The sequence below is a fragment of the Choloepus didactylus genome, chromosome 16 (genome assembly GCF_015220235.1).
Source record: "Choloepus didactylus isolate mChoDid1 chromosome 16, mChoDid1.pri, whole genome shotgun sequence".
Lineage (NCBI taxonomy): Eukaryota > Metazoa > Chordata > Mammalia > Pilosa > Megalonychidae > Choloepus > Choloepus didactylus.
Window position 1 is genome coordinate 38,587,832 of NC_051322.1, and position 19,210 is coordinate 38,607,041.

At 36.1% G+C, this 19,210-nt stretch overlaps 1 protein-coding gene across 3 annotated transcripts in view; it reads right to left on the reverse strand.

The window, feature by feature from the left end:
- The window catches only part of PIK3C3 (phosphatidylinositol 3-kinase catalytic subunit type 3), a 200,428-nt gene that overhangs the window by 67,171 nt on the left and 114,047 nt on the right, over positions 1-19,210 (reverse strand). For all 3 annotated transcript variants that reach the window (XM_037805813.1, XM_037805812.1, XM_037805814.1), the window contains exons 14-16: positions 11,776-11,881; positions 10,227-10,343; positions 6,009-6,140 (exon numbers count right to left, since the gene is read on the reverse strand). In XM_037805813.1, the coding sequence (XP_037661741.1) occupies positions 6,009-6,140; positions 10,227-10,343; positions 11,776-11,881 (355 nt within the window). The remainder of the gene's footprint in view (positions 1-6,008; positions 6,141-10,226; positions 10,344-11,775; positions 11,882-19,210) is intronic.

Genomic DNA, 19,210 nt, shown 5'->3' on the forward strand with positions numbered 1-19,210 from the left:
GAAAGATGTTTTTTTTTGTTTTTGTTTTTGTTTTTTTTTTGCACGGACTTATTTATTTTGTTATTTCTTGGCACTCAACAAAATTTCTGTTTCTGATGTTTCATATCACTAGTTGGATACAAACCTAAGGAACAGACAGCTCAAGGACTAAATCCCAGAGTAAACCCATTAAAATTCTAAAATGTACAATGTGCAAGAAAAGAGTACAAGACAAGGAAAGAAACAGGAAATGATGGCTCATCCAAAGGAATATAAAAATCCAGAAAACAACAAACAAAACAAACAAGACCAGTTTTGGACATACCAGAGAAAGATGGAGGGGGAAAAAAAAAGATCTTCAGTATGCTCAAAAAAGATAAAAGACAACACAGAGAAAGAACTAAATGATATCAGGAAAAATGAACAATATGAGAATCTCAATCAAGACACAAAAATTAAAAAAATTAAACAGAAATACTAGAGTTGAAGACATAAATAACTAAAATAAAACATTCCCTAGAAGGTTTCAACAGCAGATTAGAGTTGGAAGAAGAAAGAATAACTGAACTCGAAGACAATATAATTAAAATGATTCAGGCTGAGGAGAAGAAAGAAAAAATAATGAAAAAAGCAAACAGAGCCTGAGACCTGTGGGATACCATCAAATGTACCAACATACACATTATGGGAATCCCAGAAGGAATATTCAAAGAAAGAATAGAAAAAACTTTCCAAATTTAACAAAAGACATGAATATACAAATTCAAGAAGCCAAATGAACTCCAAACAACATAAACTCAAAGAGAACCACACCCAGAAACCTAGTAGTCAAGTGGCTGATTCTGAACACTACAAGAGAAAAATGTGTTATGTACAAGGGAGCCCCCAATAAGGTTATCTGCAGATTTCTTATGAGAAACCATGGTGTCAAGAAAGCAGTGGAATGAAATATTTAAAAGGCTGAAAGAAAACAATTGTCAACTAAGAATTTTATATCTAGTGAGACTGTCTTTCAAAAATGAGGGTGAGATTAAAATATTCCCAGAAAAACAGAAGTTGAGAGAGTTTGTCACCCTTAGACCTGCCCTACAAAACAATGTTAAAGGGAGTTCTTCAGACAGAAAGGAAAGGGCAAAAGAGAGTGGAATTAAGTGGCAAAAAGAAATATAGATATCCAGTAAAGTAACCACCTGGGTAATTAAAAATGCTACTATGACTGTACTGCATCTTTTGGTATGTAACTCCATTTTTTACTTCTTAAGCAGGTTCTAAGATAAATAAAAAGTAATAAATTATGGTTTTTGGACATATAATGTGCAAACATATTTCACAACAAGTACAACAAAAAGGTGGGAGGACAGAGAGGTATAGGAACAGTGTATGAATATGTTATTGAAGTTAAATTTAAAATCAAATCAAACGTGATGGAAGTACATTTAGGATGTTAAATTTAAGCCCATGGTAACCACAAAGAAAGTATCTGAAAAATATATACAGTAAGAAATAAGAAGGGATGCAAAATGGTACACCACAATCAAACAAATAAATATGAAAGTAGTCATTAACAGAAGAATTGAGTGACAATAAAGGTCAGACAGCAAAATGGCAGAAGAAAGCCCTGCATTATCAGTAGCTACATTCAGTGTAAATGGATTAAATGCTCCAATCAAAAGACAGAGATTGGGAAAATGGATAAAAAAGCACATGCTATTTACAAGAGACTCACCTTAAATTCCAAGACACAAGGAGGTTGAAAGTGAAAGGACAGACAAGAATATAACAAGCAAATAGTAATAAAAAAAGGGCTAGGGTAGCTAAACTAATATCAGATGAAACAGACTTTAAGACAAAAACTGTTACGAGGGAGAAAGAAGGTCTCTATATACTGATAAAGAGGTCAATTCATGGAGACATAGCCATTATAAATATATATGTACTTAACTGCAAAGCTCCAAAATAAAAGAAGCAAATAGTGAGAGATTTGAAGGGAGAAATAGACAGTTCTACCTTAATAGTAGGAGGCTTCAATTTGGATAGTCTTTCAATAATGGATAGAACATCTATACAGAAGATCAACAAGGAAATAGAAGACTTGAATGATACTATAAACCAACTAAACCTTTCAGATACAAAACACTTCACCCAACAGAAGCAGAATACAAATTCTATTCCAGTGCACATGGATCCAGCATGTTTCTTTGCTAGCCAAGAAGTAAAGCATTTTGTGCACCACAATGAAGGAAATCCTGTCAGCTAACTGTAGAGTTCAGACTTCACTAAAGGCTTGTTTTTCTTCAGTTTTTACTTGAAAATTCATATAGGATGGATCCTACTGCAGGAAACACCATATTTTAGGTCATAAAACAAGTGTCAATCAATTAAAAAAAATTAAATCATACATTTCCTCTGACCACAATGAAGCTAGAAATCAAGGCTTTCTCAAGGGAATTCTACCAAACATCCAAGACATCGTAACACCAGTTTTTGGAAGAGAACTGATTCTTCCAAAAAAGAACAAATTCTTGCAAAAAAGGGAAGAGGAAGGAACACTCTCTAACTCATTTTATGAGACTAACACCACCCTCATACTAAAGTCAGATAAAGATACCACAAGAAAACTAGAGACTCATATCTTTTATGAGTACAGATGGACTCCTGAAGACAATTATATAATAATGTAGATTACAATGGGTGACAGTGTGATTGTGAAGACCTTGCGGATCACACCCCCTTTATCTAGTGTATGGATGAGTGGAGGAATGGGGATAAAAACTAAAGGACCAATGGGGTGGGATGGGGGGATGATTTGGGTGTTCTTTTTTCACTTTTATTTTTGATTCTTGTTCTGGTTCTTTCTGATGTAAGGAAAATGTTCAGAGATAGATTGTGGTGATGAACACATAACTGTTATCATACTGTGGACAGCGGATTGTATATCATGGATGATTGTATGGTGTGTGAATGTATTTCAATAAAACTGAATTTAATAAAAAAAAAAAAAAAGAAAAAAAAGAAAAAGAAAAACCCTCAACAAAATATTACCAAACTGAATCCAATAGCACATTGAAAAAATTATACACCATGATCAACTGGGAGTTATTCCAGTATGATAGCATGGTTCAACAAAAAAAAAAATCAATTAATGTACTACACCACATTAATAGAACAAAGGGAAATATCACATGATCATCTCAATTGATGCAGAAAAGGCATGTAAGAAAAATCCAGAACACTTCTTGATAAGAACACTGAGAAAACTAGGAATAGAAGGCAACTTTCTCAATCTTATAAATGCCTTCTTTGCAGAAATGAAGCATTCATAGGGAGGGCAAAGGGCCCCGAGTAGCCATAACCACCCTGAAAAAGAGGAACAAAGTTAGAGCACTCACACTTCCCAATTTTAAAACTTAACTACAAAGCTATAATATTCAAAACAGTGTAGTACTGATGTTTCAGATAGACATAGAGATCACTGGAATAGAGAGGAGAGTTTAGAAATGATACTACACTTCTATGACCAGTTGATTTTTAACATGGGTACCCAAGACTATTCAGTGGGGGGGGGGGAATCTCTTCAAAAAGTGGTGCTGATAAAACTGGGTATCCACATGCAAAAGAATAAAAAAAGTGAAAACACAACCTACAGAGTGGGAGAAGATATTTGAAAATCATGTATCTGATAAGGGTTTAATATCCAGAATATATAAAGAACTCCTACAGCTCGACAGCAAAACAAACAAGTAATTTAAAAAATGAGCAAAGGACTTGAAAAGATATTCCACCAAAGAAGATATACAAATGGCCAATGAGCACATGAAGAGATGCTCAACATCTTTCCATTAGGGAAATGTAACTCAAATCCACAATGAGATACTATTCCACAACCACTAGACTGACTACTGTTGAAAAACCAAAACCAAACAAACAAAAAAAAAAACATGCATTGGTGAGAATGTAAAGTAATAGGAATACTCATTCACTGTTGGTGGGAATGTGAAATGGTGCAGCAGCTGTGGAAAAGTGGTGGTTGCTCACAAAGTTAGGTATCGAATTACCGTATGACCTGGCAATTTCACCTCTAACTATATACTCAAAAGAATTGAAAACACGGGTTCAAACACACATTTGCACACCAATATTCATAGCAGTCTTATTCAAAATAGTCAAAAAACAGCTACAACCTGAATGTCCAGAAGCAGAAGAATGAATAAACAAAACGTGATTTCTATACAATGGAATAATTTTCAGTCATACAAAGGAATGAAGTTCTGTGACAAGCTACAACATGGATAAACCTTGAAATCACTATGCTAAATGAAATATTCCATCCACAAAAGGTTAAACATGTGAGTCCAGTTAAATGAAATATCTAGAATAAGCAAATCCATAGAGACAGAAAGTAGATTAGAGGTTACTGGGGACTGGAGAGAGTGCAGATGGAGCATTATGGTTTAATGGGAAAAGAGTTTCTGTTTTAAGAGATGGAAAAGTTGTAGTACTAGAAGGTGGTGATGGTAGCACAACATTGTAAAAGTAGTTAATGCCACAGAAATGTACACTTAGAAATGGTTTATACGGCAAATTTGTTACAAATTTGTTACCACAATTTTTTAAAAGCCTATTATTGGAATCAAGTCTGTCAACCACTCAAGTGTTAAAAATAATTAAAAAGTCATATAAATTAGTTCCATGAAAAAAAAGTCCATAGTATTTTCATTGATCACCTACTTTGTTTTAGTATAAGACACAATTATAATATGTGTAATTAAGGAAAAAAAAAGGTTCAGAAGCCACTTAACAACAGTGGCAGATATACAAGCTTATACTCCACTCTTCCAACTCCTGTGTATTAGATATTCTTTTCCAATTGTTTGAAAAAATGATCAAACTACCTTTTTGACTAACTGTTCTTGATTAGTCTTTAAGGAAAGGGAATATTAGAAGCTGGTCTTGTTAGGGAGTTTTAATCCAAAGGAACCCCTGTTGTTACATATATATATACTGCCTTGTGTGTACCTGTTTATATTCCAATTCCCATTGTGTTGTAAACATGAACTAAGAAATAGTTGCACTGTATCTTCTACAGCAATATTTTTCAAACTGCAAGTTGTACTGCATTAAAGGGTTTTGAAACCTATTAAACAGGTTTCAGAATTAATATGATGGAAGATTTTTTAAAAGAATAGAAAATATTAGAGGCAATGTAAAATATTGCTTTATGTAACTTTTGCTTCAGTTGTACATGCTGGGCTAGAACAGTTCACTTTAAAAAACACCTCTTTCAAATTGGGAACTATTTCTTACTGTAACTAAACACCTTTTTATATGCTTTAGTTCTTCTATGAACTCTTTATTTGTTATAAACTGATGTTCAAGTGCAACTTATACCCTTCTAATTCTAGAATCACAAACCTAAAAAACCACGTCTCACAGAGACTTTCTATATGATATGATGCTGGTAATGATGCTTGGTTCTTGGACCCTTTAGCCTGACTAGAGAAAGGAGCAGCCACTCGCTGTTTCTGCTTATCCAGTTGGTAGCCAGCCAAAAGAAAGTATGGTATGTTATTAAGGACTAAAGAGAACTGCTACTTGAAAATGTAAGAAAAAATGTAAGGTTCATAGGAACAGATTGAGAAATTTTAAAAAGGCTACTTGGGATTCATATATGAATATATGAACTTATGAACTAAATGCATAGTTTTCCAACATAAATTCTCTTAAAATATTGCCATGGGGAAAGGCAGGCATGGCTCTGATTAGTAATTAGTTCAAAGAATGGAAGTTTAAGGACCAACCTGGAGAAATGAAAATATTTTATATATTTCCATCCCCATGTACTGGTAACAGAAGTTCTTAGAATGGAAACGTACTGATAATTTAAAGGCAGCTTTTTATCTAGCGTTTATTTAATTAAATAAAATTATAGATATTCCCTGAAATGTAATAATTTTCCAAGGTAGTGTCTCTGCTCTAGCATTAAAGAATTAGGTTCCTATCGTATACAAAAAAAGATCCATCACATTTACCTTAAACAGTGTAGCTGTTTCTGGGATAATTCCTCTAATTTTCACCTGGGGTTCTAAAGGCAGTGGGATAAGTTCAACATCTGACAAATTCATCTTTTCATTATCTCCCAGCAAGGCCTGTAGTCTCTCATTCTAGAAGAAAAAAAATCAGAAAAGATTAATTAGATTAAAATGGAGTAGTTTATAAAACATATAATGAAGATATAAAAACTGATTCTATTAACTGTAAAATATTTGCAAAGCACCATAAAAGTATATGTTAAGTAATGTAAAGGAGATAGCATGTATCTGAGAGATAATTATGTGTAAATAATCTCCCTAACAATAGCTTGTTTTCAAAGGGGTAGTTCCCTGACTATGAAAAAAACCACACCTTTGCAGGAAGGATATGGAATGCATTGCTGTTGCTGCAGCTGCAAAAGAATGAGGACTATAATTAAGCTGGGTTTAAAAGAATCAGTTTTTGTTTTCAAAGGATTTATGAAGCCACAGAGAGAAACTGTAATTGCATTTGAAGCTTTATTTTGCATGACCAAATATTAAGCAAGTATTTCATTATGCTGCTTTGGTGCATGTTTTGGGTTTAAGAAGGAAACTCAATTCACTTGGAAAAAAAGCTTAGACCCTACCTTTTACCTTCTACTGATTTATATTAGCTGATCAAACTTTTCCTAAGATATCAGCGTTCATTTTCTTCAGGTCATATACATATTGCACTGAACATGATTTCAGAACAATTGGAAAATCTAAGTCATAATGCTTTGTCATTTAGCATCATCTTTAGTATTCAGAACAAGTCCTTCTACTAAATGTCAACAGAACAATCTATTTCCTTGAAAGCTGTAGGAATCTTCCATTCTTGTTCTTAAGCTTGTTCTTTAAGGAGGAAAACTTGACTTGCCAATCACAGCAGGGTAAAGCACTCCAATTGTAATGCTACTGAAAAGACTTATGCATCAAAGGAGAGAACTTGTAATTAATGACAGTATGGAAGTTCAGAAAAATAATATCTATTAAGGACCACAAAGATGTAAAATTAAATTCTTTCACTTCAGCAATACTCCAAATCTCCTTCTGGATGATGAAAACCTCAAGGTAAAATTAACTGAAAACTGGCATGAATTTCTACATATCTACACAGAAACATCAATAATCTGCTCCTAACCAAATGTACTGTTAGATATACAAATATGAAGTAACTCCAATTAATTTGAGTTTACCTTATCTATCTTAACCCATTTCTAGATGAGGTGCTAATAAATAAAAATAACCAGAAAGCAACAATAAGAGAAGGATGAAGAATCCAATTACTTCTTTCCATTTTATTACTATGACCCCTGTATTCCAACCTACTGTCGTCTCTCATCTTGATTACTACAATAGCCTCCTCACTCCTCCTCCCTTCAGGTTTCTACTCAAAAGCAACCACAGTGGTGCAGTGGCAGGGGGAATGGGGAGTTAATGCATGAGTATAGGGTTTCTGTTTGGGAAGATGGGAAAGTTTTAGTAATGGAAGATGGTGAGGGTTCCACAATCTTGTGAATGGGTATGTTTGGGAATGGCTGACATGAGAGTTTATGTTCTGAATATGTTTCCAGAATTTTTAAAAAAAGACAGCAACTTAAAGAGACAATGACAGTTAAATGCAACACATGATCCTGGATAGGATCTAGCAAGGGAAGAGAAAAGGCTCAAAGGGATACTATTGGGACTATGAAAAACTTGGAATATAGACTATAAGCTTTATATCAATGTTAAGTAGGAGGTTATAAACCAATGGAAATGAATTAAAATTTACAAACAGACCCTCACATTTACGGCCAATTGTCTCAACAGATGGTGCTAGGAAAACTGGATATCCATATGAAAAAGACTGAATGTGGATGCCTACCTCATTCCATATACAAAAATCTACTCAAAATGGAAGAAAGATTGAAAAATAAGAAACAAAACCATGAAAGTACTAGAATAAAACATTGGGAAGCATCTTCAGGACCTTGTATTAGGCAATGGTTTCTTAGATTTTACACCAAAGCCCTTGCAACAAAAGAAAAAAATAAATGGGACATCACCAAAATCAAAAACATTTAGATTTAGAAACCATCTATCTGAGAGGGGTGTATATCTAGAAGATATTAAGAAATCCTTCAACAACCAAAAAGCAACAACCTAATTGTAAAATGAGCAAGACTTGAATAGATATTTCTCCAAAGAAGATACACAAATGGTCATGAAAAGATGCTCAACATCATTAGTCTTTAGGGAAATACAAATGAAAACCACAAGATACCATTTCACCACCCACTCTAATGGCTACTATTTACAAAACAGAAAATAACAAGTGTTGGGGATGGTATGGAAGAACAGGAACACTCATTCATTTTGCTAACAATGTAAAATTGTGCAGCAGCTGGGGAAAACTGTTTGGCAGTTATGCATAATGTTAAATACAAAATTACTATATGAGCCAGCAATCCCCCTTTTAGACATATAAATCAAAGAATTGAATAGAGATTTGCATGCCAATGCTCACAGCGGCATTATTCACAAAAAAATGGAAGAAACCCAAGTGTCCATCAACAGATGAATGAATAAAATGTGGTATATACATGCAATGGAATATTATTTAGCCATGAAAAGGGAGGCAGTTCTGATCCATGCAACAATGTGGATGAATCCTGAAGACATCTTGTTGAATGAAATAAGTCAGACACAAAAGAAAGATACTGTATGATCTCACTGATATGAAATAGTTAGAATAAACAAAGTCATAGAGTCAGAAACTAGAAAAAAGTTACCAGGGGCCAGGATAGAGATAGGAATGGGGAGGTACTTTATTAATTGGTACAGAGTTTTGGTTTGGGGTGATGGAAAATATATGGTAATTAATGTATAGTGGTGATGATAACACAACATTGTGAATGTAATTAACACCACTAAATTATATATCTGAAATGTGGCTAAAAGGGGAAATGTTAGGTAGTATATGTTTTTGGTGGTACATATGACTGAACAACACCAACAGTGAACTCTAATATAAACTATGTACTATCACTAACAGCACATTATAGTAATATGCTCTGATCAGTTTTAACAAGGGTAACACACTAATGCAAAATGTTAAAAATGGTTTCAGATACATGGGACTTGGTATTTTGTACATGATCTTTCTGTAAGTCTTTAACTTCTCAAATTACAGTAAAGTAAAAATACACTCCCCATGCTGGTGGGGATTTGGGGTCACATTACTTTTCACACAGGCACTCTCTGAGGAAAGGTGCTGCAGGGGGACTAGCAATAGGGATTTATTTCTTTATGGTTCGTGATTCTTCTTAACAACAAAGAAAATTCCAACTCAATAAATACATGTTCCTCCTTAGTCTTATGGAAATTATACCTTGTACAGATCTCTGCTGGTATCTCTATTTATACCTGATCTCCTGCCTTTGAACTCCTGACTCCATCCTTCATCTTTTCTGTCTCCACCTTTCTCTCACAAGCCTGGAGAATAGGAGTAACAGAAAATGTATTGTGTTGTTTTACGAGATCATAAAGAAAGATCTGCCTATTATCTAATGGGATTAGGTAAAGAGAAGACGGTAAGTGAATCCTTCCTATCATTTAGGCTACTGACCAAAAAAAAAGACAGAGGAGGATTGGTTACTTATCTCTTCTACCTATTGAAGAGAAGCCTCACAGTTGGGAGAAAGATCAGTGTATTGGCCAGGAGAATAGATACACAGCCAGCATGCTTACTAACAACCAGCTCTGAAACCCTGGGAAAGTCACTCTGGACCTTTGTTTCCTCAGAAGAATTCTAGAGATCCTTTCCATATCAAATAGATTATATTCTAAGATACCAAGATTCTACAACGCCAGCCAGTCAAGCATTGTAGATAAGAATATGGACCCTGGAGCCAGGATGCCTGGGTACAAATCCCAGCTCTAACACTTACTAGCTGTGTGACCTTGGATATAACCTCTACTATAAGGAAAAGAAGGCATAAAGAGATTGAGTAACAGTAACTAGCTTATAGGGTTGTTTGAGGATTAAACAAAGCAATGTATGTAAAGCTCAGATTCCATAGATAATTATGGCTTTTTATATGATCAGAATTTCACAATAAATACCAACCCAAAGACAGAGTAGCCAAATTTCAGTATTTAATGATGCCAAGACATCATTAGTCATATATAGAAGAAAGCCCATGGGTTTACCTTTTTCTTACGATTTCCACTTTCACGTTGCACTGCCTTCATTAGATGTACTAGCCGATCTACAAATGTTTGCTGTGCAGCCAGCAAAGAACGCATAACTCTGACAGACTTATCACCCTGATGGGAATCAAAGGAAAGGAAAATTAGTTCTCTGTAATATAATGATCAAGATTTTACATAGATCCTCATTTTTTCTTCTAATGGCTATAAACTTCAATACAAGGTGAAACTGAAAAAGATTATCTTAATTCCAAGATAACAAGAAATTTGCTATCTTAAACACTGTCAACCCTTCCAAAACTAAAAATTATCTAAGCCTTCAATTATTTTGGTCTACCCAAAATAGCACTTTTATCCACATACAAGCATGTGAAAAGATAGAATGCATTCAGCCATCATGCATTCATTCATTGATTCAGTAAATATCTGAAAGCCTACAGTGGCTTCAGAAATGTGCTGGGCACATGGCAGAAAGATACTATCCTAAAGGAATTAAAAATTAAAAAAATTAAAAAGAAAATAAAAAAAAGAAAGTACTCAAAGAGCAACATAATATGTGTTTAGTAAAATGTCAGTCATAAAAATTAAATGCTCTTAAGTCTTACATAGTGATTCCTAATTCATAAATTATTATAAAAACATTTTTTCATTTAATCTTCCCAACAACCCTGCTAAGGGTGGCTGGGCTAATATTATCACCACTATTTCAAAGATGAGGAAATTGAAGTGCAGAGAAAAAATGTCTTCATGGGTTGACAAAGGCTGTAAATGGCAGAACTGAGAGAACCATGGGCTTACTTGCCAATCAGCTTTATGTAGAGAAGCTCTGAGGACTACATAAAAGCTTAGTCTCAAGGTGTTCAATAAGATGTTAAATTTTTAGAACATGAAATAACAGATAAAAGATGCTATACAGTAAAATATTTCCGTAGCAAAGTCACAGATAAGTGTTGTGAAAAGTTTCTTTTCCCTGCATCTGCACCCTCTACTGGCTGAACTGTGAAGTTGCTTTAAGAACAACTTGGGGGGGATGGCCTTATACGTCTCTAAAAGCTGTTTAAGAAGCAAAAATATTACTTATATGAAAGTATCTGCACTATGACCATTGCCAATTTCTTGGAATGTACTTAGTCTTGATAAGAAAAATAGAAAACAGAGAAAAGGGAACCAAAAAGGAAAACCTTGCTTTCTTTTGTTCGATGTATACATTTATATCATTAAATCAGGGGTAAGCAAACTTTCTGTAAAGGGCCAAAGAGTAAACTTCAGCTTTGTTGGTCATACAGTCTCCACTCCATCTATTCAAACGCTATTGTAGTGCAAAAGCAACCACAGACTGCATGGCTATGTTCCAATATAATTTTATTTATCAATACTGAAATATGAATTTCACACAATGTTCATGATTCACAAAGTAGTATTGTTCTTTTTTATTTTTTGCAACCATATTAAAATAAAAAGGCCATTCTTAGCTTGTGGGATGTCAAATACAGCCAACAGGCCAGATTTGGCCCATGCAATACAGTTTGCAACCCTGGAAATTGGTTACCTTCAACAATGCTTGGCTGAATCTTCTCATTACATTCAAGTACATCTCATGGGTCTTTGGATCTCTCTGCTGAGTATCTTGATCTTCACATTCCACTATCACATACCTTAAAAATATGTTTATGTTGTTCACATGATATGAAATGAAACTCAGCATTTTGTAAATATTTATACCCTTCATTAAAACCCATTCACGTTTGCAAAAATAACTGATGGGCATAATCAAAATACATTTTATCACCACTCTTTCAAAAGTGAAAAGCTAAAAAGTGACATATACAGCCATCAATTAAGGTAAATTAATAATAGTAATGCCTTAAATTTGTACAATATTTAAAATCTCCTATAAATTTTGCCATCAAAACAAGCCTTTTCTCCTAATACTGTTTGAGGAAGACAGAGCATTAACATCCTTAGAGATCTTAAAATCACATATCTACCAAGTAACTCAAGAACAAGAACTAATGTTTCCATCATCTTTGTAATATTTTGGTAATACATAAGACTCTGATTTTGAAAACCTCTCTGAAGCTACTTCTCATTAAATATACTTCTGCAAAATTAATATTATTTTATATTGATTTTTTCCTTTTCCACCCAATTTTCCCATTTCTTTCAAAAATCCATATTTAATCCTCAACCTGTCTCTCATAAAACTGTGATTTTAGAGTGTTAAATAAATTTTCAACATTTGCTTAAACCTAAACTGCTCGAATAATTACAAAATCATACACACATCAATGTACATTAGATCGTAGGTGTTTCTAAATTTTCTGATGGGAACGAACCATATTAAATGTATCACAAGTTAGTAAACACAGGCATATGTGTGTACATATATGAATGAAATTGAAAAAAATTCACAAAGCAATACCCTTACACTATGAAAAGTGTGGTAATATTTGCTACTCTATTTTTCTTTAAATAACAGATGCTAGCCATAAACCTTTAAATTGATTTCAGTGGATCATGATGTGCAGTTTGAAAAATACCAATCTAGAGCAACTTGCTTGATTTAATGTGTCTTGCCCAGGGTGGCACAATTAACCAATGGTAGAGGTGAAATTAGATTCCAGGACTTTAGACTCCCAGTCCAGAGTTCTTGTTGTTACCCTAAGCTTATTCTGACACTATCTTTGTAAACCATGTGAAATTTTAAAACCCCCTTAACTGAAAGCATTTATCAAATCTCAAGGCATGGTCACTTATTATTGTGCTTTATACTACTTCCTTTATACTATTCCTGGGAAAGAATTTCAGCCCTCTAGGAGGTAAACTTTATGAGAACACCTGTCTTGTTCACCAGTATAGCCTCAGCACTTCCATGCCTGGCTCACTAGTACGTGTCCAATATATTACTGTTGAATGAATGACTCGAATCTCATGACTTTAACCATTATCTCAATGTTCATATTCCCAAATATGAATATATATCCCTTGCTTAACAAGTAAAGTCTAAGGGCCTGTCTTCACATTTATCTATCCTAATGTTCAAGCACAGGAGACCCCCTTTTCATGATACTGTTTTTATCTTTAAATGAAGACATTTAAAAGTGAACTTATCACACTATAAGTAGGATATTTTTCTATTTCCACTGAAGGAGCTATCAATATTCCAGGCATGTGGCAGGGTTTGCAAACTCAAGGTCTCTCAAAAGTCAGGGAGGTTACCCCACGCACTACGTGGGACATGACTCCCAGGGATGAACCTGGCCCTGGCACTGTGGTATTGACAATGCCTTCTTGACCAAAAGGGGGAAAAGAAATGGAACAAAATAAAGTTGCAGTGGCTAAGAGATTTCAAATAGAGTCAAGAAATCATTCTGGAGGTTATTCTTATGCATTAAATAGATATTCCTTTTTGGTTTCTAGTATACTAGAATAGCTAGAAGTAAATATCTGAAACTGTTGAACTGTAATACAGTAGCCTTGATTCTTGATGACGATTGTATAACTTATATAGCTTTATTGTGTGACTCGTGTGATTGTGAAAACCTTGTGACTGACACTCCTGGATCCACTATATGGGCAGATGAGTAATGTGCCAGTTTGAATGTACTGTGTCCCCCAAATGCCATTATCTTTGTAGTCTTGTGTGGGGCAGAAGTTTTGGTGCTGGTTGGATTTGCTTGGACTGTGCCCCACCCAGCTGTGGGAGATAATTTTGATGAGATGTTCCCATGGAGGTGTGGCCCCACCCATTTGGGGTGGGCCTTGATCAGTGGAGCTATATAAATGAGCTGACTCAAAGAGGAAGAGAGTGCAGCTGGGAGTGATGTTTTGAAGAGGAGCAAGCTTGCTAGAGAGGAACGTCCTGGGAGAAAGCCGTTTTGAGGCCGGAGCTTTGGAGCAGACGCCGGCTGCCTTCCCAGCTAACAGAGGTTTTCCAGATGCCATTGGCCATCCTCCGGTGAAGGTACCCGATTGCTGAGGTGTTACCTTGGACGCTTTGTGGCCTTAAGACTGTAACTGTGTAGTGAAATAAACCCCCGTTTTATAAAAGCCTATCCATCTCTGGCGTTTTGCATTCTGCAGCATTAGCAAACTAAAACAGATTTTGGTACCAGGAGTGGGGTGCTTTTGCTGCTGAGTTTGCAGATACCAAACATGTTGGAACGGCTTTTTAAATGGATAAGGAGGAGTTTCTGGAAGAGTTGTGAGGAGCTTGATAGAAAAGGCCAAAACTGCTTTAAAGAGACTGTTTGTGGAAATATGGACTTTAAAGATACTTCTGATGAGGACTTGAGCAGAAATGATGAATGTGTTGTTGCAAACTGGAAGAAAGGTGATCCTTGTTTTAAAGTGGCACAGAATTTGGCAAAATTGAGTCCTGGTGTCAGATGGAAGGAAGAATCTGGAAGCAACAACCTGGAATACTTAGCTGAGGAGATCTCCAGACTACGTGTGGAGGACGTATCCTGGCTTCTCCTTGCAGCTTATAGTAAAATGTGAGCAGAGAGAGATAAACTTAGAACTGAACTCTTGGGTTCAAAGAAACCAGAAGTTGATGGCTTGGAAAAGTACAGGCTTCCAGGGGGTGGAATCCCAGAAGCTACAGCCCAACGTGAGGATGGAACCAAACATGGAACCCAGCCGCCATTTCAGTACAAGCCAAGATTGGAAAAGGAATTAAGCAGAAAGGATTTGTGGAAAGTCCTATTGTCTGATGGCTTTGACCCCTGCATGCTTCATGCAAAGCCAACAGAATTTTTGCGAGATCTTTATAGACAGAGCCATTGCCGGTCTGGACTGGAGGAGACAGACAAGGAAAAAATTAAAGGAAAAATCTCTTCAAAGACAGAGCCATGGAGGTTGAGGTCTGGAGTCAGGAGGTCTCGGGCTGGGAGAGCGGAGCAGCCCACATGCATGGAAAGGGTGAGTTTGCCCTGGAGGTCGAGGGCGGGCTTTCCTCCTCGATGCTCTGGAAGAGTTTTGCCACCTCAGGTCCCAAAGAGGGTGAAGCACATTTCCAGGGAATTGGGGAGAGCCTGGCTGCCACCACACTGTTCTGAAGGGGTTGAGCGTGTGCCCCGGAGATGGAAGGGAATCTGGGAGCTGCCCTGAGGTTTGAGGAGGGTGGAGCCGAGAAGGTGGTCTCCCCAATGTGTGGAAATGTTGGAGCACTCACCCAAGCATTTGGAGAAGAAACAGCTGCCAAAAAGGCCCTTGGGAAGGGTTAGGCTCCCGCTGTCTCAAGCCCCAAGGATGCAACATTGTTCTGTAAATGACTCTCGGACTTTGAAATCTAATGGACTTTGTCCTGTGGGTTTTAGGAACCCTGTTTTCCTTACTGTTTCTCCTTATGGCAATGGAAATGTTCATCCTATGAATGTCTCTCCTTTGTATATTGGAAGCACATAACTTGTTCTAGGTTCACAGATCCACAGCTAGAGGGGAATTATGCCTTAGGACTAACCAAGCCTAAATTGATTTTGATGGGATTTTGTACTTAACTTTTGTTACTGAAATGATTAAGTTTTTGTGATATTGTGATGAAATGAATTTGTTTTGTATTTGGAAAGATAATGTCATTTTGGGTTCCAGGGGGTGGAATGTGCCAGTTTGAATGTATTGTGTCCCCCAAATGCCATTATCTTTGTAGTCTTGTGTGGGGCAGAAGTTTTGGTGCTGGTTGGATTTGCTTGGAATGTGCCCCACCCAGCTGTGGGAGATAATTTTGATGAGATGTTCCCATGGAGGTGTGGCCCCACCCATTCGGGGTGGGCCTTGATCGGTGGAGCTATATAAATGAGCTGACTCAAAGAGGAAGAGAGTGCAGCTGGGAGTGATGTTTTGAAGAGGAGCAAACTTGCTAGAGAGGAACGTCCTGGGAGAAAGCCGTTTTGAGGCTGGAGCTTTGGAGCAGACGCCGGCTGCCTTCCCAGCTAACAGAGGTTTTCCAGATGCCATTGGCCATCCTCCAGTGAAGGTACCCGATTGCTGAGGTGTTACCTTGGACGCTTTGTGGCCTTAAGACTGTAACTGTGTAGTGAAATAAACCCCCGTTTTATAAAAGCCTATCCATCTCTGGCGTTTTGCATTCTGCAGCATTAGCAAACTAAAACAGACAAAAAAATACATAAGTAATAGGAGGGGATAAGGGGTATGGGAAGATTTAGTGGGTTTTTTTTATTATTTTTAAATTATTTTTAATTTTTTTTTTTTAATTTTGGGGGGAGTAATGAAAAAGTTCTAAAATTGTGGTGATAAATGCACAAATATACGATACTGTGAGCCACTGACTGCATACTTTGGATGGATTATATGGTGTGTGAATATATCTCACAAAAAAAAAAAAAAAAAAAAAAAACACAGGGAGGTGAAACAAATGTTTGAATCACTTGAATGTGAGTAAAGAGGAAAAGATTGGGCAGTAGCCAAAGCAGAGAATGCAAGCCCTAACTAAAAGCATTTTTAAAAAATACTGTGCTCCTAAAACAGAATTTTTATGGGCTGTCATTAATTTGTGGCCTGTGCATCTAGAGCCAACCTTAGCTCACATTCCCCTGCACTCAAAACCTATTTCACTCAAGAGACCCTGTTGATTTTTTCCTATAAAATGTCTCTTAACATGGTTCTGTACTCTCCAGTCCTATACAGAATAAAGACGCAGACACCCCTTATCTGGCCTTTCTAGTTCTAAAAAGAAACCCTTAATGCACAATTCAATTTGTCTTTAAATTACCCTTGTCTCTCCCCACCTACATTAACAAAAATGCCAATGGTTCCCTCTTTTATACTATTTTATAACCGCTTCTCAGGCCCCAAGAGGCTAGTCCAAACTTCTGGCCCTAAGCAACCCTCATAAGCACTCACTTTGTGCTTCTGCCAATGTTGCAGTATTGACCAGAAATACTTTCCACGTCTCTTTATCTTACCACATTCTACCCATACTTCAAAACATAGGTGACACTCTATTTCTTCTAGGAAACTTTCTTAGACCCTAACAACTTCTTCCTTCTCTGACATTCTCTGGCATATACTCTCAAAGAAATTAGATCTGACGTTCCCTTGCTTGTCACTGTTACACATCTTTAAGTCTCAGCTCCCTTTACAGGCTATTCCCCTCACAAAACCATACAGAGAGAAGTGTTCTAAGATTAAAGAGCCTCCCCATCTCTGTTCCTCAGTGCAATGCTTTACCACGATAATAACATGTTCTAGTAGTCCCTAGAGTTGACTAACCCATAATTTTCTGTTGGTATGAGGCATTGAACCATGACACAATATCCAAGATATCATGCTACCAACAAGAGTTCTAAACCAAAAATGCACTGCTGAATCGAGGAATCAAGAATGAATGCTTTCTATTTTCAAAATCTTGTGGTAGGTGTTAGTTTCTCAGATGTTACACCCAAAGCACAAACAATGAAAGAAAAAATAGACAAATGATACTTCCTCAAAATTAAATGCTTCTGTGCTTCAAAGGACTTTGTCAAGAAGATGAAAAGGCAGTCTACTCAATGGGAGAAAATATTTGGAAACCACATATCTGATAAAGGTTTAATATCCAGAATATATAAAGAAATCCTACAACTCAACAATAAAAAGACCAAAACTCAATTTAAAAATGGGCAAAAGATGTGAATAAACACTTTTCAAAAGAGGAAATACAAAAGGCTAAAAAGTACATGAAAAGATGCTCAACATCACTAGCTACTACAGGAATCAAAACCGCAATGAAATATCATTTCACACCTACTAGAATGGCCATTACTAAACAAACAGAAAACTACAAGTGTTGCACAAATAGAAACACTTATTCACTGCTGGTGTGAATGTAGAATTGTGCAGCTGCTGTGGAAGACAGTTTGGCAGTTCCTCAGGAAGGTAAGTATAGAACTCCCACCACTTAGGTATATACTCAAAAATATTGAAAGCAGGGATGTGAACAGGCATTTTTTTACACGCTGATGTACACAAGGGCATTATTCACAATTGTCAAACGATGGAAACAACCCAAGTGTTCATAAGCTGCTGAATGAATAAACAAAATGTGGTGTATATATACAATGGAAGATTATTTCAGCTGTAAGAAGGAATGAAATCCTGATGCATGCTACAAGAACATTATGCTGAGTGCAATAAGTCAGACACAAAAGGACAAATATCATATGGTCTCACTAATACGAACTAAATATAATAAGCAATCTCATGGAGTTAAAATCTAGACTAGAGGTTACCAGGAGATGGAATGAGGGTAGAGAATCAGGAGCTGATGCTTAATTTATGCAGAATTTTTAATATGGTTGATTGTAAATGTTTAGAAATGGATAGGAGTATTCGTCACACATTGTGAGTGTAATTAACAGCACTAAATTATGGGTGTTACTGTGGTTGAAAAGGAAAGTTTAGCATCATGTATGTTACAGAAAGCTAGAGGATAAAACATGGGACTGTATAACAGTGAACCCTTTTGTGGATGACTGTAGTCAATAGTACAAAGAGAAGAATGTTCCTCTATGAACTAGAACAAATATACATCACCATTACAAGGTGTTAATAATAGGGTGGTATACGGGGAAAAATACAGCTAATGCAAACTATGGACTACAGTTAATAGTAATATTATAATACTCTTTCATCATTGGTAACAAAGGTGCCATACCAATGTGAAATAATCCCATACTTCTTACATGCCTCAAAATCGAGGCATGTTAAGAGGTATGCGATTTTTCTTTTTGGAGCAATGAAAATGTTCTCAAGTTGACTGTGGTGATGAAAGCACAATTCTGTGACTATACCAAGAACCACTGATTGTACACTTTGGATGGATTGTATGATGTGTGAATAAAGCTGTTAAAAAAAAAAGAATAAATGCCTTCCAGAGCTGCACTGACCAACAGAGTAGCCACTAGACATGTATGGTTATTTAAATTCAAATTTTAATTAAATAAAATTAAAAATTCATTTCTTTTGTCACACTAGCTACATTT